General features: G+C 38.9%; 1 protein-coding gene across 1 annotated transcript; it reads left to right on the forward strand.

Moving 5' to 3' along the window:
* The first annotated feature begins 1,597 nt into the window (after positions 1-1,597).
* LOC146556733 (endothelin receptor type B-like) lies at positions 1,598-18,638 on the forward strand. The gene is made up of 9 exons (XM_085248857.1): positions 1,598-1,710; positions 14,127-14,873; positions 15,024-15,475; positions 15,601-15,713; positions 15,900-16,104; positions 16,312-16,452; positions 16,541-16,674; positions 16,910-17,018; positions 17,729-18,638. The coding sequence occupies exons 2-9, from the start codon at positions 14,717-14,719 to the stop codon at positions 17,894-17,896; spliced, it is 1,479 nt and encodes a 492-aa protein (XP_085104983.1). The 5' UTR covers positions 1,598-1,710; positions 14,127-14,716; the 3' UTR covers positions 17,897-18,638.
* Positions 18,639-21,420: the final 2,782 nt, after the last annotated feature.

Here is a 21,420-nt window from a genome sequence, read left to right on the forward strand (position 1 = left end):
GACATTATACATGTAACTTTTGCGTAGCTCTGTCCGATGTAAAATGATGTGTACAGTTATTATATTTAAGGACATTCTGATTTAAAAAAAAAAAAAAAAAAAAAAAAAGTTGATGATCTTCGGCTCGTTTTATAAAGCTCTTTGTCACTGAATTCAAATTCGGAGCACACTGCAGCTTTAGTCACTTCAAACAAATGAGAAACTGCCATTCAAGGACATCATCGGCTTTAGGGGGTCTTCTTGGCAGACCGTTGCTGTTTCACTGGCAGCTGCCGTCTTTCCATGTGAGAGATGAAGCTTTGCTGGGGCTTGACCTTCTGTGGACTGACAGGCTTTTGATAGGTGATGAGGGACTGGATGTTCTGGAGCAGGACATTGATCTCTGCACTCTTCTGCTGCAGATACCTCTGAAGCATGTCAGGCTCTGGCAGCATTAGACCTTTGCCTTGATTCAGCTGCAACAGCAAGGCAGTAGAAAGGAGAATCAATGCTTTGGTCTAAAATTAGGTTTGCTCTTCGTATCTTGTATTCCTGCAATTCCTAAAAAACTATAATAATAACACAAGCCACACTAACTTACTTTCAGTTTTGTCCAAAGTTTACACTGACTTTATCAGTGTTTTGGATTGAATGCAGTTGTGTTGGGCAGAAGTGCTGTCACTGTGAAACACTACATGATGCTTATTGTCAAGACAGCTCCGGTGTTTTGCTTTTGTTTTGTTTTCCTTAAAATGTTTTGAGTTACTACAGTACGTTCCTCCACATGAAGTCAGATTTACCCTTATAAAGAGAAGCAGCGGCTGAACAATAAACCCCTCAGGGGTCTTACTGTCTCTTCCAGATCGTTTGTCATTTCCTTCTGCTGCCAAGTTTGTCAATAATTGAACAGTGAAACTTGAAATTCTTCAACAGAAACATGCTGAGAACAAAACAGAATTTAATTATATAGTAAAATGCTCATTTTATACCAATTACATTTCCACTATGAAGAAAAATAGGAAAAATATTATAGAACCAATTATAGCCATCTCCTTGGTAACCAGTAACCTGTCCTAAGTTGCTTCAGTGTGAAGCTGCTAATTTTTGCCTTTAGAGGATCACACATAGAAGACCATTCAGCTGTCAGAATAGCTGATTTTATATATATTTATATAGTTAAGGCTGGTAATCAAAAGGATGTGCGATTGTTTGGTGAATCTCTGATCTTCAATTAGATATACACTAAAGACTCACATGAATTTTCTATCTGAAAATTTTTTTTTAAAATGTTTCGTAAGTGGTGCAACCCCTGATGAGCCAAATTTATTCATCAAAGAAGAACAAAATTAAAGGAACACACAGAAAACACATCAGATCTTAATGGGGAGAAAAAACAATATTGACTGGGTAATGTGTTAGGAACAAAAGGATGCCACATCATCTGATGGGAATGAAAATGAAAATGGGTGTGTTTGATTTCTACAGAGAGCAGAAATCAAACACACCCAAAAAATTCAAAGTGAAAAAACGATGTAGTAGTCTACTCCATGTTACAAAATGGAACTCAGTAGTTTGTATGGCCCCACATTCATTGTATGTGTATTGTGTGCATGCCTGACAGCGTCGGGACGTGCTCCTAAAGAGAAAACAGATGGTGTCTTGGGGGATCTCCTCCCAGGTCTGGACCAGGGGACCACTGAGCTCCTGGAGAGTCATTCCAGCTGCTGGATGGTAAAACATAATGTCACAGAGGTGCTTTGTGTTCTTTAGATTTTGCAAGCATGGATGCCAGTCAACAGTATCTAATCCTTTATCCAACTGGAACTTTCTCCATACTCTCTTCACATAAGACTGGGCTTTGTTATGCACTTGGAGAAACCCAGGACCTTCTGCACCAGGTTCTAAGCATATGGAGAATTTTTATACATGCAATCAGGACATAGAGGTCTATGCATCCCTCCAGCCATCACACTGGTCATGCTGATCGATATTACAGACAGCATAATGTTCTCCACGGCTTCCTTGGAGCCTTTCACGTCAGTCGCATATTCAGGGTGAACCTGCTCTCATCTGTGAATAGCACAGGGTGCCAGTGGTGAACCTGCCAATTCTGGTATTCTATAGGAAATGCTAATTGGGCTCCACAGTGCTGGGCAGTGAGCACAGGAGCCACAAGAGGAGGTCAGGCCCTCAGGCCACCTTCATGAAGTCTGTTTCTCATTGTTTGGTCAGAGACATTTTGTGCCTCTGGCAGTGCTCACTTTGTTCCTCCTTGCACCAAAGACTGCTGATGGGTTAAGGAGCTAGAGTAACTGTCTTGTGGAATCTCCTCCATGGTTTTGGGATCGCTGGAAGTCACAACACAACCTTCTGGCAATGGTTCATATTGATGTGCGTTCTTGGAGGAGTTGGACCTGTGTGTGCTTCCTTTGCAGTGTCGAGGTAATCACCTCATGCATAGAAAGGTAATACAAAAATGTAATGTTGGAAGCCACCAGAATTGTTAGCAGTACTGACCTTTGATCTATCTACACCGCTGGGTCCCCATCAGCCACATTTTCTTCAGCAATAACTACCGCAGGCTTCAGGAAATCCTCTGATATCTCACAAGCTGCCTTCTTCACAGAAGCAGTCGTTATTTATTCATTCACTCATTTTTATTATCATTTGTTTGTTAGAGAGGCAGAGAAGAGCGTTTTGGTAAAAATCTAAGCGGAAATGTTTTTATTTTAAAGGCCACGAATCTGGATTGATGTTTTTTGAGCTCTTGTCTTTTAAGAGTAATTTCAAATGGTGCTTGATTTAAGATTTTATTTATCCAGGCAGACAAATCCAAATTATTCCAAAAGATAAAGAAATGGAGGTGATTTAATTCTAATCTAACAATCATTGTTTGGTTAAAGCAGACTCAAACAGAACTTCTTGGGATACCTCATGTCTTTTAGTGAATTTGGATGGTTGGGTCACAGAGAATGACTGAGAGGACATGCTCACACCGCAAAAGCACTAAAATTTGACTTATTCAGCCTTGATAGCTTACTTCTGAACCTGAATCACAGGCTATTGGCATTGTAGCTTACATAAGAGTGCTCCAATCGAAAGCTGCCAAATCCAAATTCAAAACTTGGAGTAAACTCCAGATCTGCTTAATGTATCACTGAATAATGGGGGAACAGGCTTCACCTGGCTATAAAACTGTTAGTCAGTTGTCCGATCATCTTTGAGGCTCTGAAATAGTGCACGATGTATAAAAATGGTTGTCTTTTCTAAATGGCTAATGCATTTACTTAGGTTAAACCCGATGGATTAAAGCTGAAAGACTTATCCAACCCAGTTTACTGTGTGAAGCTCAACTGAGGCTCATTGTTAAGTCACAAATTCACTAGGTTCTAAACAAAGTAGTGCTCATATATCAGAATTGGATATTTGATGTTTTAAATTACCTCTGTTTGTTTGATATCCCCAGTAATCGTAACTCACTGCTGCACACAGTGACTTCTGTGAGCAAAATCACTTATTTTCACTTCAGTCAGTTTTTATTTATCATGAGCTGCACACACACACACTCACACACACACACATTCTTACCTCTTTTGGGTCATTGCTGTTGACTATCAGATCGCTGGTCACCGGGGGTTTCTTCAGCGGCTGGCAGCACTCACATCAAATGTTCAGCACGGTCTGCGGCAATGCCTCTGATCCACTTGACGTTGGGGGTCTGAAGACATTATTTGAATAGATGCTTTTCATTCTCTTCTCTCTGTCTTTGTCTCTAAAAGACACTGTCAGAAACACAGCATCTAAATATCCCAGCAGCTAATGAGGTATTCAAAGACAGGGTCGGAGACGGACACATTTTAAAACAAGCAAAAGCCCCTACAGGCAAGCTTTGATGCAAAAAAGAAAAAGAAAGAAATGCACACTAATTGCATGGTCCATAAATGAATTCACATTTATAGCAGGGGATGAAAACCAGCAGTTTAAAAGTAGTACTTTCTTGCATACCTTGTCCAGACTAGTTAGCAGCTCATTCGTTTCTCGTTGGCAGGCTGGAGGAGCTGGGGGAGTTTCCGTGCTGAGCAAATCCAACACTTCATTATCTGGGGATATCTCCACCTCAGATTTCGTGTTTTTAGGAACACTCTGAGGAGAAAAAAAAAAAACAAAGACACTTCATAATTTATTAAATTCTTTGAGGTCTTTAACTTGTGCTTCATGAATAAATCAAAACCGTGAAACTCGGTCTCTGGATACCATGTCATATCATCTTTCACAAGATAAAACTTACACTGTGACAAGGATAGACAAGGCTCTGAAAACCCACATTCAGTATTTCTTTGGCAATAGGAAAAAGATCTCTGAAAAACACAAAAAAGCCTCCGTGTATGCTAATTGTATCAATTCACCATTTATTTCTCGACTCTCCAGAAAAAAAGGGTGTTTTTAAATGTTGGTTTAATAGCATAAAACACTAGAATCTAGCTACACTAGGCAAATTAGACAATTCCTCGAGAGATTATTGTTGTAAACATTCTCCGTAGTATATATCCTGATTATAACCTTCCTTTTTGTACAAATGTTGATTTTTTTTTCTTCTTTCTTTTGTTGTCTCCATCTCACTTGATTTGCCTAGCGAGTCAGGTTTTTGCATCATTACTGTGATACTTTTGGAGATGCGCAGAGAAACCACAAAAAAAGGAAGAAGCAGACACAGAATGGACGGATAAAAACAACAATTTTCACCGCTAGTGTAAGCAATTGTGTCTATAAGACACCACAACAGGGAAAAAACTTTACCTCAAGTTCTTTAAATCCTACCTCATCTTCTGTTTGATCTCTCCTGTTCTCGCCACAGCCATTAGTGTACAGGACTGTGCACAGTATATGGTGTGGATAAAAGCAAAATCAAAAGCTTTACGGACTTTAGATGTTTAGAGTCTTATCCATCAAACAGGTACCATTAGCTTGGTATATTTGATTGGTTCCAAATTCATCCTGCTGCATGACAACAAGGCAAACACGCAGCCAGAGACATAAAAGACTATCGTCAGTGACAAGCAAAACAACGAAGCATGCAACAGATGGTATGATCCTCTCAGAAGTCTGATCTTAATATCTACTTAGTAGGAAAGAACACAAAGAAACTAAGCAACCGAGTCAGTCTGAGTGGGCCTACCGTCTTCAAAAACCATGTGCATATACAACTAAAGCACAACAACTGCATTATTCTTAAATTAAGATAATTAGTAGTGTCTTATGTGTAATTAAAAGCTAACATTTTAGTTAGAATACACTGCCTGGCATGTCAGTGTGTAAGATTTTTCTACAGTGATACATTTTTCATTTACAATTTCAGTGATTTGCACAGGATATGCCAGTTTCACTACATGCTGAACACTTTTCCAGTTATTTATATATACTGTATATTTAAATATAACATGTGATAGTATGGATCCAGTTTGTTGTGCATTTCCAATGACACTGAAAACCTTGTTAAATATACTTTACACTACTGTACTTAATCACGCTCATGCCAACAAAGCAGAGGAGGGAAGAGCCAAAAGAAAAAGACATTGCTACCAACATTTTTGCCTCAGCGCTGTGTTGTGTGTCATGATCCGTACAACTTGGACAAGTTAACACGGCGTTATGGTCATGGTTAGTACATGCCATTTAAATCTCTGGGGAATGTGTTAATTGACACATTGACAGTTTTTATTAGCGGGAACAGGAGGTTGAGATGGACGTGGCAGAATTGATGATGCTGAGCTTTTCACTGGGAGTGACCTGGAGGGACAGGATTAGACGTGGGTAGACCTGAGCTGTTCTTCTGACAATTTCCCTACAACTTGTCCTTCTGACAGCTCAGGTTGAGTGGATTGGTGACAAAGTAAGAGCGGTAATGTTGAGATGGGTTGGACATATGCAGAGGAGGGATAGTGGATATATTGGGCAAAGGCTGTTGAATATGGAGCTGCCAGCCAGGAGTAAAAGGGGACGAGCACAGAGAAGGTTTATGGATGTTGTGAGAGACGAAATGGCGATTTCTGGGGTGGTAGAAGAAAATGCTAGTGATAGCAGGAAATACAGGCAGAAGATCCACTGTGGCGACACCAAAAGGGAACAGCCGAAAGAAGAAATGGTCAAAATCAATCTTCAATTACTGAAAAAATAAGTTTCATTTTAACAGAGTGAAAAAAATGCAACGAATTTGAGACTCATCTATTTTCAGTGTACATTTACAGGAATGTTTTGACACAACATGTATGGTAGTATGGAGACTGAAAAGTTTATAGTTGCCTCACAATGTATGTATTGGGATGCTACGGACATGATTAATTTATGAAAGGATTTCTACAAGTTTGATTTTTATATGCTCTGCACCAAAAACAGCCATCCCTTATACCTTTCTAGAAAGACTCCTAGATAACAAATGAGATGAAAAAAATGTCAGAGAGGAACCTAAGTGGATAGCAATTATGATGAAAATAAAATCTTTAGTATTTTTTTGTTTATTAACTTTAGAGAAATTGCACAAGACTGGCAAGTATGACCTATTAAGAATTAATTCAGACTGACTCACTACAGCTGGGCAGACAGAGCAAGAGTGCATGCAGTTTAACCATTTCATATAAATTAGAAATAGCATACAGAATGTGAAAAAAATAGTATTGCGATGTGTCCGGCTGAATGGTAACGTATTAGCAGTCAACAATTTATTGCAAGATGACCGGTTGTTATCTGTTATGTTTAAAAGATTTCGTATAAATGGCGAATAATTCATAGAGCTAGGAAGAACGAGGAAAGACAGAATGGACTGTGTTTACCATTTAATGTGTGTGTGTGTGTGTGTGTGTGTGTAGCTGCTGATCAAATCTTTTACAATCTGAATGCAACCGTGAATGACTTTGCATCATATTATTCAAACAAATCTGAAATAATGCAATGCTGTAAAACGCCATCGCTGCCATAAAAGAGGCGAGCTTTTTGCCAATTCTGTATTTCTCTCTTAATTTACATCGGCCTTTATCTTTCCGGGTCACTTCTCCTTCTCCATTTGTTTGTTAAACCACTGCATCTGGGGAAGGAAAATGTAATGTGGCTTAATGTGGTGCAGATTTGCAGAGTGGTGGAACTTGCAGGTCTGCATCAGGCCAAGCAGAAAGTAAGTCTCTGTGCTTGTCATTTGGAACACTGTGCTCTGGCTTTTTATGATTCTTTAGAAACGAAAGACAAAAAATGCTTCATTAAAATCAAAATGACACATTATCCCTTTTCAAAATTATTTTTCTTTTCTTTACAACTAATGATTATCATGAATGGCTGCTCTGATATACTGCGTGGTTTATAATGGAGGCTCCCGCTGTATATTTTTCACGTATAAGAGCGGCATATCAAATCATCGCAAGCACAGTTTGTAGTGCATAAATTTACCATTAACAACTTTAAGCTTTGACCTCAGATGAAGCTTAATATTTCCATGATGTGCGAAGGTGAAATAGGTTACGTGCATTTTTAGGGGGATATGCACACACACAAACTGATGTGCAGCCCAAGAGTGAAGGTGAGAAGCTTGAAGGGAAGGTTGCATACTTGTGGATAAAAATACAGCCAATTCCTGCACCTCCTCAGATCTCCGGTCTCACCAAAGCAGAGACCTCTACCAGGGGTCAGATTCAACCTTTAAACATACCACAGAGATTAGTGAGGCAGCTGGTCCAAAGGTCTTTAAAGAAACCTATCAAAAAAACTGCAGGTTTGAATTGGTTTTCAACATTAATTTTATATTTGGTTAAAAGGAATAGTTTTACATTTTGGAGATCGCACTTCTCCTCTAATAAAATAAATTAGATGAAAGCTTAGGTAATCTTTTACTGAGGTCATATACCAGACTATTTATGTGGGAGGAAGTTTTACTACATTTGGAGACAGGAGGCAAGTTGCAACTAGTATTTTACTGAGATGAGCTAAGAAGCTGCATATTTGCTATAAAGACAGGAGAGTGGTATCCATCTGCACATCTTCTTCTAATTCTCCACCACAAAGCAAATATGTTTCTTAAAATGTCAAACCATTACCTCAAGGCCTCATTTTTAGAAAGCCCTCTGTTTAAATCCATTTCATAACCCTTATAGAGTAACAATTACCATATCATTCCACTGGGATGATAGTATGTGGAACAGCTTTTATTTTGCAAAAATGCCTTTGATGCTGGGCGCTACGTCCTTTCTACCAGGATTATGTAAGTGAAGTCAGCAGCTTCTGCGGAAGATATTATAATGGCTGCTTTCCCAGAAGGACAGCTTTGTCTATTAAGGATCATTAACACTGTGCAAACCTTTTATCAAAGGGAACAAATGTAGTCTCTCATTTGTACTTTGACCTTGTCCTTGATCGTCCACTTTCAGCACTGCTTAAAAGGATGCAAAACATTATCCGTTCCATTCACGCATAAGGTCAGAAAACATTTCCCACTTTTGTGGAACTTCTTAATTAGCCTGCCTCCTTTAGCTGTGACACGAAGCCAAATAAACACAATCGGCTCAACACTTTGGTCTGCCCTCCTTTTCCGAAGCGTACAGAGCTTTTTGAATTCTGCAGTGATGTCCTTTTTTTTTTCTTCTCAATTTTGCCACAGATGATCAAACACATATGCTTTAAGATGGAACACAACAACAGCAATGTCATTACAAATGCATGAGCATACCTTTGGATCATCATCATCTGTCTGTTCTTGTAGACACAATGTAAACATGCTAGTAGTAATTTTTGTTTTTAAATATTACCCCAGGGATGAGGCTCATCAATGATCTTTTTTGACATCCATTTGAAGAGTTTGTTTGATCTTAATACAACCTTAAGAAACAAAGGATACTATCTATGTATTCGTATCATCTCCATGGGAAGCATAAAAGACCACATGCTTAATATTGCTGTAATTTATCTTGAGAAGTCTCGAGGTTGCATACATAATTATACCTTTGTACAAGTCTTGGGTTTTCTATGGAGCTTCAAATGTTTCAGCCTACTTAAAAAAAAATACAAAAAAATCTGCAGATAGGGGGAAATAGTACTCTGGTGTTGCCAGAAAACTGTACCAATTAGAATTATTAAGGAACCTTTCAGGTCTAGTGTTGCTAAGTGCAGGGCCAAATGAGTAGGGTTTAATGTAGTCCAGCTAAATCTGTGTGGACCTGGCAACAATCTGTTACATCTTATCATATTGCGAGTTTGGAGCTATTAAGTGCCAATTTCTTTCTCAGATAGATTCTAATGGGAAGGAAATTGCAAGAACTACAATTAATTCTATAGATAATGCTTTCAAAGCTTCTTAAACAGTTTTACCTCTCCCTATGTCCTACATTCCTATGGCCTATAATTTCATGATCAAATTGGTTGGTTCTGGTAGTTGGGTAAACACTGATGTCTTTTTTTTAAATTAAATGTTTTTAAATGACTGCTTCAGTATCCCAAAAGGACTTTACATATGATTTTTACTTACAACAGCTGAACACAAATAGTGGCGATAGCAATCCATACCAAAACAAAAAAAATATGCGGAAGAAGACAATTTGCCAGCTACACAATTCAAGCTTCTCCACTAAATAAATATTAGTAAACTCGACTAATAGAACCAAAATAGGACTGCCAAAAACAGCACTGCCAGAAACTCCCAAATTAACTAATAATTAATAAACAACAATGAAAAAGCAACTGAGGGATAACACCGTTGATGGACTTAAGGGAGAAAGAGAAAGAGAGAGTGAACCTTGCCCACCTTCATGCACCAGCTTCTCTGACTACATATAAGAGTGCAGTCAGCTTTCTGCTGCCAATCATTACTTGGGATGACTCAAAGAGGAGAGAGCACCTTAATAAGGATGACAGAAAATCAATGATGATATCAATCTATCTATCAGTGATGATAGATGTGCTGGTGCGCTGAGGCATGTAACAGGCAATCACTTCTTCTGCGAGAAAAACCTACAGTACTGTAGGCTTGGATAACTTGGAAAAGAGCTTTTTAAATTTACTCTGGTTATCTGGTTGTCTAATATTGATGTTTTATGATCTGAAACATGTAAGCGTGACAAATATGCGAAACAAATACATAATAATAAAAAACTTATGTTGTATCTGCCGCTACCTCTCCCACATGTTTGGACCCAGAGCTGAAGGGGGTGGCTGGACCAAGACAGCTAGAACCTATCGCTAGGTAGAGCTAGCTGGCCATAGATAACCCTGAACCCTGAGTTGAATATGTGGAACTGGATAGATGGATGTCTCTCCATCTGTCTGTCACTCTGTCCATCAGTCCTCGGTGGCACTAAAGGTTCAGGAAACTGCTGGGGTGCTTTTGTCTCATGGGACACTGTGTTCCTTTCTCTTTTGCCTTCTACCACCATCAGACTTGTCGTCAATGAAAGATATCAAGTAGCTTAGCACAGACAACACAAGACAGTCAAAGCAGCCACTGATTTAACAACGGTCTTATTATTTTATTTAACACACTGAAATGTACTGGGCAGCTTACTAGATGCCAATTAATGTTGTTTTAATTTATATAGAGTTTTGTTTTCATCTTAAAATATAAATTAAACACCAAATGCTACTGAACATCTGGATTTTGTGCAAAAACTTTATTTCTTATTGTTTATATTGGTATGCTGCCTGTCTTGTCTTCCTTTTGACTAATCGCTTTGCCATCATCACTCTCAGCAGTGACAGAACCATTTAGTTAAAGAGGTCGTACGTCACATTTTGTTAAGCTCTTGTTTTGTTTCTTTGTTCAAATTACTCTTTAGACAAATACTGTGCGATACTGAGGTGCGGAAATAAGGTTATTTGATTTTAATGGGCGTTTTTCCGGCAACAGTTGGACAACATCATATTCAATAATAATTACAAGACTTGTCTTCATCTCTGGTTGCTGTGGGTTCATGTGTCCGCTGACAAAAATATCTGTAATGAAATGAGTTGGGATGAGTTGGGGAGGGCGAGAGAGCTCCCTCAGATTGTAGTCACGTCCATTCTGTTAACATCCAGAGGCCGTAGTGGTGCAGTTATAGAACGAGGAATGTGCAGCTTACTTTTTGAGTAAAGCACTGTTAGAGTGGAATAACCACAACGTGGTGATTGTGAAATTAATTTACCCTATTTTTGTGTAAGAACTGTAACCTGCCCCAACAATTGGGGAGGTTTTGGTTATGCTCTGAAAGCTTCCTACAGCCACTCGTACAGTGGGCATGAACCCTTTCTTACCAGGTGAGTCAGTCATTCTGTAAATATTATCAGAACCGGAGTGCTTCCCATTTCATTGACTTTTAATTAACAAAACTACATCCACACTCTAAGAATATGCCTCTTTTTCTAGCAGTTGCCAGTAGTTTTTTTTTTTAAACTTTTTTCATGGCATAGATTCAACAGGGTATTGTATTGACGTCATAGCATTGTACAATTTCTGCAGACTTGTTTACATCACATCAATGATGCAAACCTCCTGTCTCACCACATCCTAAAGATGCTATATTGTATTTGAGACTGGTGAGGTGGAGCCCACCATGATCAACTCACCATCATGTTCAAGAAACTAGTTTAAGATGATTTGTGACATGGCGTTTGTCTTGCTGGAAGCAGAAGACGGGTACACTGTTGTCATAAAGGGATGGACGTGATCAGAAGCAACACTCAGGCTGTTTTATTTAAATGATGGTACCAAGGGACATAATAGTGTGCCCAGCAAAAGCCTGAAATGTTGATACAAGCCTGGATCTTTGTCTAATTCTGACCCTACCATCTGAATGTTGCAGGAGAAACTGAGGCTTGCCCAGCTTTGGTGAGTCTTTTGCTTATGTAGTCAGTCTCCTTCATAGTTTAAGGTGTTGTGTAATCAGAGATAATCTTCCATATATCTTGGTTGTGTTGACGGTTTAATTGAGATACAGTTGAGTTACTTCCTACTAGCTCACAAACATTCTGGCCAGTCTCCTCTGACCTCTGACGTCACCAAAACATTTTCCTCCAGAGTATTGTCGCTCCCTGGATGTTTTCTCATTCTCTGTGAACCTTAGAGATGATTGTGTAAGAAATTCCCAGTAGATCAACAGTTTGTGAAATATTTATACCAGCCTGTCTGGCACCAACAACAATGACACATTCAAAGTCACCTAAATCAACTTTCTTCCCCATTCTGACGCTCAGTTTGATTTTCAGCAGGTCATCTTGATCCTGTCTACGTGCCTAAAAGCACTGAGTTGCTGCCACATGAATAGCAGATTACATATTTGTGTTAACGAGCAGTTGAACAGGTGTACCTAACAAAGTGGCTGGTGAGTGCATGTGAAGGGCTAATAGAAGTGCTGGCAATAGACAGACTGAGGGGGAAAAGGGCCATCTTTTTTAGATTCAACACCTGGAACCAGCAGCAAAAAAACTGATTGATAATCACCTCTGCACCTCTGATATTATAGCCACCACATGCAGCTATTACTGTGGGGAAAAAGCCATCACTGTCATTACCAAGTTTGTTTTGGCCTGTATGCTAGGAAACAAGAATGACCCACACGCTTTTCATCATCTGTCTCCTAACTCTGCCCTTGCAGAGGAATCTGGCAGTGGTGACAGTGGTGATATCTGATGCATTAATATACAATGTAAGCAGTGCTTTAATGCTGGTGGGCACTTTTCGAAAAAGAAAAAAAAAGGCTCTATATATAGAGAGATTTGCAGTTTATAAATAAAATGCAATAATCTCATGACGTTTACAGTGTCTTAAAGCAAATATGAAGAAAATTGTATAAGATATCATATCAAATGTCAACGTTTTTTTTTTTTTTTAATGATTATTATTATAAAAAATGGTGTTGGTGAAAAAAGTGCTAGAAAAGAAAAGTTGGGTAACAACAAAAGGTGAAAAATGTACAACTGTCTTTGAAAGACTGTGTTGGCAATTAGTTCATTTTAAGAACATAATTTCTCAGTTTAAAAATGTCAGTAGTTACCATCTAGGTTCATAATTTTATTTCAAGATTTCAGGAATGCTTAAAATATCCACAAAACCACAATACTGAATGGCTTTGCTGTTAGAGCCATCAGCCAGAACTGCATTAATAACAGCAGCTAATTGGGGACACTGTCCACGTTCACCTCTGCATGCATCAACGGGATTCTTCAATTTCCTTTTGAACTACACAAGAGAGAAATAATTAGGATTTTGACAGCTGTCTAAGTCATGAGATCCAAGAGGGGGCTGGAACAGGTGACCCAATCTTACATACATACTGATGACACAGCTTACCTTGACAGCTGAAAGAGGGGCTCTGCTCCACCCACTCCCAATCTGTGTGTGTTTGAGTACTCATCAGAGTGATAAATCTTCCATCCAACAAACAAACCTTCATGAACTCTGGTGGAACTGAAGAAAACAGCGATGGGAGACAAAAAAAAATGCTTCACGAGAGCAATTTTATTCAGTATTTTTGGTGGATAAGCTACAAAAGAGCTTCTTGCTCACATGACTTACCTGCTGTGATAAGCCATGTAACCGAGGCTGCAATCTGTAATAAACCCAAGCATTTTGGTTTCCAAATTAAACTGTGTCCAGTGCAGATATGCAGCTGCGGTAATGGTGGGTTTGGCGAGTCATTACATCTGACAGCAGTGGTAGGGTTTGTCAGGTAAAAAGCTCTTTAGCCAAACCGACCACCAAGATAACCGTCATATCCATTAAAGCACAACTGAGGCCAAAGACCAAAAAACAGCTGGTTTCAGATCAGTTTTACCAGCAGTTTGACTCAAAATGGAGTTAATTAAAGTGACAAATGAAACAGAAATGCAAGGTGCTGTGTTTAGAAGTCTTTACATATTACCATAATTACTTCTATGGGTCCTGCATGAAAAAGATACCAAAAAAAATGTTGTATTTATTTGGAATATACCGAAAACTTAGCTGCGAACAGTTGTCACAGTCTTTTATTCTCAATTCACTTCTCATAATCTGTACTTCTTGCAAAAAAACATGCCAGCATGTAGTTTCCCAAGGTCATCTGTGAGCAGCGAGGTACAGATTTCAATGTTGAAATGAGTAGTTGTCAAGTATGTTATTAACAGTGGGATCTTTCTTGTCGTCACGTCTCCTGCTCCTCCAGGCTCTTCAGGTTGTCGTTAGACTGTCGAGGGGGAGAAGTCACCTTCACCGGGACCCTCAGGAGAGGCAGAAGCAGTAACTCTGGTAGGACTGAGACCGAGTCATGTTTTCAAATTGATATGTGTCAACTGAGGCAAAAAAATGTCAGCTGAAACTCTCTAAATGTTGTAGTTAAAATTTGCATCATTTTCGTTATTATTCAAGTGCGTTTGCCTGTCAGTATTTATGCATCAGGCTCATGTACATCCAAAATGTAATATAGCTGCAGAAGATATTTTTCCAGTTCCCATTGCATTCATTAATGATGACTCGATAGAGTGTGACTTAGTGATAAAGGCTTTGTGGCTCTAAGCAAAGAAAATCTCTTGCTTCACTAAAATAGACATTTTGCTACATTTAGATTTTGTGAGGATATGTCAAATAAGATAATGGACAAGTTTTAGTAACAGAGGGAAAAACTGTAACACAATATCCCTACTGAAGCCTATAAAATGATCTCACTCTGCGATAGCAGACAATACACTTCAACACCATCCTTTCATTCAGGGTGATGCATCAAGGGAAGTAATTACAGTCACTACTGACAGATCGATGACTAATGCTGACAACAGTACCTTAGTCTATAAAACCCTGATTTTCCTCAGCCGGGTTATAGCAGGCAACAAAGAACCGTCCTTTGTATTAAACATACAGCCTGTTTATTATTACAGAGACTATCTGCAGGCAGTGTGTATGTGTTCATCTGAAGGTAAGCTGGCAATCATAATCAATGCTATTATTAATATTTTTTCCCTTTTAAATAAATAAAAATAAGTTAAATGAATCATTTACATTGCACTAAATCGTAAAGCTAATTAGCTGTGCTGATTATAACAGCTTTCATTTTTCCATTCCACAGTTGGCAAAAAGGCGTTTTTGAGGAATTTTACAACAATGTGGATTTTCACTCTGGTTCTGTTTTTGGGAAATCTTCTTGTCGGTGAAACGGCCAACAACCAGGACTCAGAACCATCTCCTGTAATTGAGCTCTCTGCAACAACCTCCCCTGGTTTTTTAATACTGGAAAAGGAGAAATCCAACAGCTCAATTCATCCACCTCAAGTAGCAGGACCAAATACATCACACCCTCCTATGTGTTCAGAGTCAGCTGGAATCAGAGTCACCTTCAAATATGTCAATATTATAGTTTCCCTGGTTGTTTTCGTTGTTGGAATAGTCGGGAATTCCGCCTTACTTCGAATTATCTACGTAAACAAACGCATGAGAAGTGGCCCTAACATTCTCATTGCGAGCCTTGCTTTGGGAGATCTAATCCACATTGTGATAGACATTCCAATCAACGCTTACAGGGTGAGTTATTTACCACATGGTGTGCAATTATTGTTTTCTTTTCTGCACTTAATTTCAGCTGGAATTGATTGTGGGTGTTTTTCTTTTTTTAAATTGCCAAAAATGCCCTTTTGTTTTTGTTGCAGCTCATGGCAGAAAATTGGCCCTTCGGTTTAGTACTTTGCAAACTCATTCCCTTCATACAAAAAAGCTCTGTTGGAATTACTGTGTTGAGCTTATGTGCCTTGAGTGTTGACAGGTAAGGAGATAAACAGCACTGTCCTGTGCCCTCCAAGAAAATAGTGTTCCGTGCCTCCTATCTGTATTTCATCAGGCAGACAGATTTATTTAGCATTAGCCCTTGAAATGTTCTTGAGCTGAAAATGCATCATTGTTACAGACAAAAAGTTCCTCAAGCCATAACATTTTCTCATTGATTTTACAGATACAGAGCTGTTGTGTCCTGGAATCAAATCAAAGGCATCTGGGTTTCAGTGTGGACAGCAATTGAAATAGGTCTGATATGGGTTATTTCTATCCTGCTGGCTGTCCCTGAAGTTGTGGGCTTTGATATGATAACAATGGACTATAAAGAGAAGCGTCTCACGATATGTCTACTACACCCAATGCAAACCACGGGGTTCATGCAGGTAATGTAATTGTCTTCATAACATTTAAGTTTTCATGTCAATTGTCAAAGATAACTAAAAAATGTAACAATTATCATAGTTTTTCTTCTGTCTTCAGCCAGCAGATGCAAAGTACGCTTGTTTTCAACCTACACGTGTGTCAAATATTGTTTCTTGAATGGTGCTCTCGCATCCACGACTGATAGCCTTGTCGTGTTCAACCAACAGATTTATAAAGCAGTGAAAGACTGGTGGCTCTTTGGCTTCTACTTTTGCATGCCACTAGTTTGGACTGCAGTGTTCTACACGCTGATGACCAGGAAAATGCTGAGAAAAACTGAGACTACATTATGCGAACACATCAAGCAGGTAGCATTGTGGTTTTTGGCAGATTTTGCATCATTCTGGCAATGTTTCCTTTTTAAAGCTTATTTTGATCATGTCCTTTCTTTTGAAGAGAAGAGAAGTTGCAAAAACTGTCTTCTGCCTGGTGATTGTGTTTGCACTCTGCTGGTTGCCTCTGTACCTCAGCAGAATCTTGAAATTAACAATTTATGATGAAAAAGATCCTAATAGGTGTCAGCTGCTGAGGTGAGCACAAAGTACTAAGAACCTTTAATTTAAAGTTTATATATATATATATATATATATATATATATATATATATATATATATATATATATATATATATATATATATATATTATTATTATTATTATTATTATTATTATTATTATTTTTTTTTTTTTTTTTTTTTTTTTTTTTTTTCTGCTGTTCACTGGCCAGCCTATGAGCTTTCCTGACATTTTCTGACAACTCTTTTTCAGCGTCTTTCTTGTCCTTGACTATTTTGGCATAAATATGGCATCCCTGAACTCATGCATCAACCCTATTGCATTGTACATTGTCAGCAAAAGATTCAAGAGATGCTTTAAGGTAAGCGTCATGCTCTTATTGTTATTCTTATAGATGGCACTATTTAGTTTAAATAAATTGGGTATATCTTGAAAACATATTGGTCCACATTGTATGAGCTATCAGGGGTGTCATTAAGGACATATGGAGTCATGTCTGTAAAATAGCCAGACTGCAGCAAGTAATAACCTGAGGGGGTAATAAGTGAAAATGGTCTGAGAAAAAAACACATCATCAGACACTTGGCAATCTACCAGACAGTTGGTCACTGAATCAAAGTGACGTGCTATAAAAGAAGAAGAAAACATCACTTCAAGGCAATTTTTAAGGGAAAAAAAAATCAAGAGCCTTTATTGTACCACAAGTTCAGAAGAAGATACCTAAAACATTCTTTCATTTATTTTATCTATACTTACATTTTTTTGCACTGCACAATACATGGATTTCTTTCTTCATAGCAACATATTTTGTTTAATGTAATATTTATGAAACACCCAAAGCTGAAGCTTGCTTTAAACAACTGTCTTTCCAGACTACATTTCTATTCCCGATAAGGTTTGCGCTCTCTGAATTAATGAAAACTCAATCTGTGGATCATTAGCGATTGCTTTACTGTAGATTTGGACAGGAAATACTTCACATAAAAACGTCATAATAGGCAGTTTTTGCCAGGTGAAGCTGATGGGAAATGTTTGTTGTCCTCTGACCAAATTTTCCGGGTGGTCCTTCAGGCATGTCTGTGCAGGTGTCTACCTCTTCAAGCTGTTGCCCATGACGAGATGCAGTCTGTTTTGAAGTCCAGAATGCAGGATCAAGCCTCAGAGCAGAGCTGCAACATCAAAGCTCACAAGCAGACTCCTGTACCTGAACCTGAGCAGGAGAACACCTTACTGTGCTAACAAAACTCACTTTGAAAACACTTTGTGAGATTGTCGATATATCTTTATTAAATATACATGGCCATCAAAACAGCTACAAAGGCAGCTCTATCGGCAGCTCGGCAACCTTGACATGCCATCCTAATAATATAAAATACCTTCTGAATAACATGGAGCCCTGTCTTTTGTAATGCTGTCGTCAGTTGAACATCTGCTTTGGCATGAGCAACCTGGAGTCAGACTGTTCAGACTATTTGCCCTCGAGGCTTGACTCACTCCCTAACATTACATCAGATTTTACCTAGTACCTATCCTGTATCATGCATCACAGTTCTCAAATCACTGTTTTGGGCACGATGTTAACCTGGCACCCATCAACAGAAATCTTGTCACGGCTTAGTGCCTGCATATATATATTATCTTAATTCTGTTTCTGGATTCTGGAAAGACACTATGCCAGAGGAAATTAAGCGAAGGGGAATTCAGAATTATCATGGTGGGTTTTATGAGGTACGGTGTATTATTATCTCATACTATTTACATATCTGTTAACTTTCATATGCCGCACATCATTTCAAGAGTTTATGGCATTCTTTTCCTGCATGAACCTTGAGAAATATATCAAATTGGTGCCACAAGTAGATTTCGTCTCCACTACTGAATGACTGATTGATGGTGGCCTATTTTTAATGCATTGTTAAATGTGTAATGCATGGAGACACTTTATGAAAGACCTGTGAGTGGGGGAGAAGAAAAACGAAGATGACAGAATGAGGTCAGGAAGAGAGAGGGATTGGGGGGAGTCTGAGGGGGGCACCTGATAGGTCTTCCTGTCACAGGACAAGGCAAGCACAAATAGAGTGCTGCTCTCCCAGCTAACGCTGTATCAGTCTGCAGAAGTGTCTCGACGCTGTGTGCTGGAATGCCTATTAAAAGTTTATCTCGTGTAAGTAAACTTGACTGTTTGCAAAAATGGAGTCGTTTGTTTGAATAAAAGCTTCTGACTTCTTGTTATGCTTTGTGACGCTTATACAAAAGAGAGGTGCATACTGATCAAAGAAAGCCTTTATCTGAATGCTTTTTATTTTTTTGAACTGTTGTATACACCAGCGAAAATAATAAAAACAGTGACAGGTTAAATGAATTACAGTGATTATCCTATATAATCATAAGCAATATTTTTTAAACTGTCCATAACTGGAGTTATGAAGCCACAGGCTGAGTGTTTTTGCAGTTGCCATGTTGGTGTTTTGAACAGGACATGACAGGTGATGGGTAAAATCAGTGTTAAACCGAGGACACGACGCGCTTATTGGTTAAGGACTTGTCAATCACAATCACAAGTGACTGACAAGTCCTCTTTGGCTAAGGGCTTGTCAATCACAAGTCCTTAGCGAAAGAGCATTTCCTGGATTATCCTCCTGTCTGATTCTAACAATGGCATTACAAAATGAACTTCATGTTTTATTCAATATGACCTGAAACTAGTGACTGAGCCAATAAAGTCATTGGAAAGTGTTCACTGAGGTCATAGAGCTGTGCTGTTTTCCAATATCTATCCAGCTCGTCTTGTTTTTGTAAACAAAGGAGTCGCCCCTTGCTGGACATGAAGAAGAATGCTGGCTTAAGTCAAATCTCCTTTCAGACCTTTGCTACAGTGCCACCCCCGTAAAAATATTGCCAGGAAAAAAACGCATCACAAATAATTAATAATTTGCAAAAATATAACTTGCAATACAAATAAGTACATTTTGTTTATATAACATGTGTGGTTGCCTTCACGTGTCTGCCAGAATCGATTTTCTACTCAAACTTCACCACGTTATGTGTTATGAATAATATAATTATGTATCGACTTGCTTGTACGGACAGTGGTCAAAAAGGACAGACTGAAAGTTTTTCAGTAATAAGGGTCTGAGGGTGAGTTTTATTTGAAGCTTGGAGTTCAGCCGTCGGGGCGCAATTTTGTGCATCCGTGACCAATTGGCGTTTATGGATTTCCTTGTTTATTGCCTTGTTTGAGAATTTGATTGGACAATTTAACATCACACATCCTGACAGCACAGGCACTCTTGTCTTGTAGAGGAAGAAGAGGCACTCGCTAGCTAGCTAGGATGGCAATTTCGAGTGCTGCTTGTGTTGAAGTGTTCATGTTTATTTAAGATTTGTGTTTTTAAAGGTTTTTTTTATAGCAACGGTTTAAGAAATATTACTATTGGTGTCAGATTTGTGTTTTTTTCCCCTTATCTGTAAGATGCTTTACATTGTCCTGTCTGACCCAACTGCGCCCCCACCAATATTTTTACCTCCACTTATCACTGGGGTTAACCACTGGAAGCTGCATCTGTTTTAATTTATTGTTTTTTTAAATTCTGTTGTTATAATGCAAAGCTCTGCTTGAAAACCGTGTGTCCTTGCATGTCAGAACCAATGGTGATAGCAATTATTGTGGACTGAAGCAAGACCCCAAACTCTCAGTGTGCAGTTTAAAAGGTTTATTTGACAGGAATTCAAATATAACAACAAAGACTTGCAGCTGGGGGATTATGGTTCTCCACACAGGAAGTGACTTCTGTCAGAAAGACCAAGGAGGTTAATCCGTGTTGCTGGTAAGTTCTGAAGCCTTTAATGTTTGAACTGAATTGGATTCTTACTTGAGTATTCTAAGCAAAGAGGCAGTGAGGAAAGTGACCGGCCAGGAGGCAGGTGTTGGTGGAGGGTTGAGAGGCAGGTGAGTAATTCCACAATTCCTTTGTGGAGGAGCGGACAAGTCCAGAATATCAGGTAAGTATTTTCCACAGGGGGAGAGCTCTTTAGTCAGCATGATGATGTTAGCTCAGGCAACTTTTAGTTTTTTCTCTCAGTTTTCCTTTTAATTATTTGACTTTTTCTATTTGTTTATTATTTATATCCTATGTGTTTTTATTATTTAGTTTCAATGTACAGTACTTTGTGTCAGCTGTGGTTGTTTTAAAGTGCTCTATAAATAAAGATGGGTGGATGGGGTGGAACCTGGACATCAGAAAGCCTGATTTTAACAATCAAACAATTATAGTCTGGCAAAGAATCAAATCCTGAGGTGGTCCTTAAATACTGTTGAGTGATGATCAGATAAGAAGCAAGCACATTGGCTGAAGAGCAGGAAACCAGTAGGCACTGCCAGCAGGAGCCCAGAGTTTACTCTGCCCCCCTCCACCTGAGAGAAGAGGAAAGAGCGTGACGAGAGAGAGAGAGGGAGAGAGAGAGAGAGAGAGAGAGCAACAAAGGACAACAACCCTGACCATTCTTGGACAGTGACAAGACATTCATACGGCCCTTACTTTGATATGTGTCACTCACCTGAACTTTGTTGCATACTTACCAATTAATTCACTGAACTGGTCTCAAAAGTCCCCAGATCACAGTCCTTTTAAGCATCCTTGGAATGTGAATGGAGCAGCTACCCAAAGGACCCAAAGGATAAGTTGCCAATGCCCTGATTTCAGACAATACGAGACACCACCAGAGGTCACCTGTCCACACCACAATGGCTCAAAACTGAGTTT

The sequence above is a fragment of the Mchenga conophoros genome, linkage group LG16, assembly GCF_057382185.1.
Source record: "Mchenga conophoros isolate Kocher_MC1m ecotype Shallow Benthic linkage group LG16, M_conophoros_male_GT1.1, whole genome shotgun sequence".
Classification (NCBI taxonomy): domain Eukaryota; kingdom Metazoa; phylum Chordata; class Actinopteri; order Cichliformes; family Cichlidae; genus Mchenga; species Mchenga conophoros.

Excerpts from the sequence above, each read along its gene's own strand:
- LOC146556733 (XM_085248857.1), top strand. The coding sequence starts at position 14,717 with ATGACTAATGCTGACAACAGTACCTTAGTCTATAAAACCCTGATTTTC. Across the intron at positions 15,476-15,600 it reads TTCCAATCAACGCTTACAGG|CTCATGGCAGAAAATTGGCC; the intron begins GTGAGTTATTTA and ends TTTTTGTTGCAG. Across the intron at positions 17,019-17,728 it reads GATTCAAGAGATGCTTTAAG|GCATGTCTGTGCAGGTGTCT; the intron begins GTAAGCGTCATG and ends GTGGTCCTTCAG.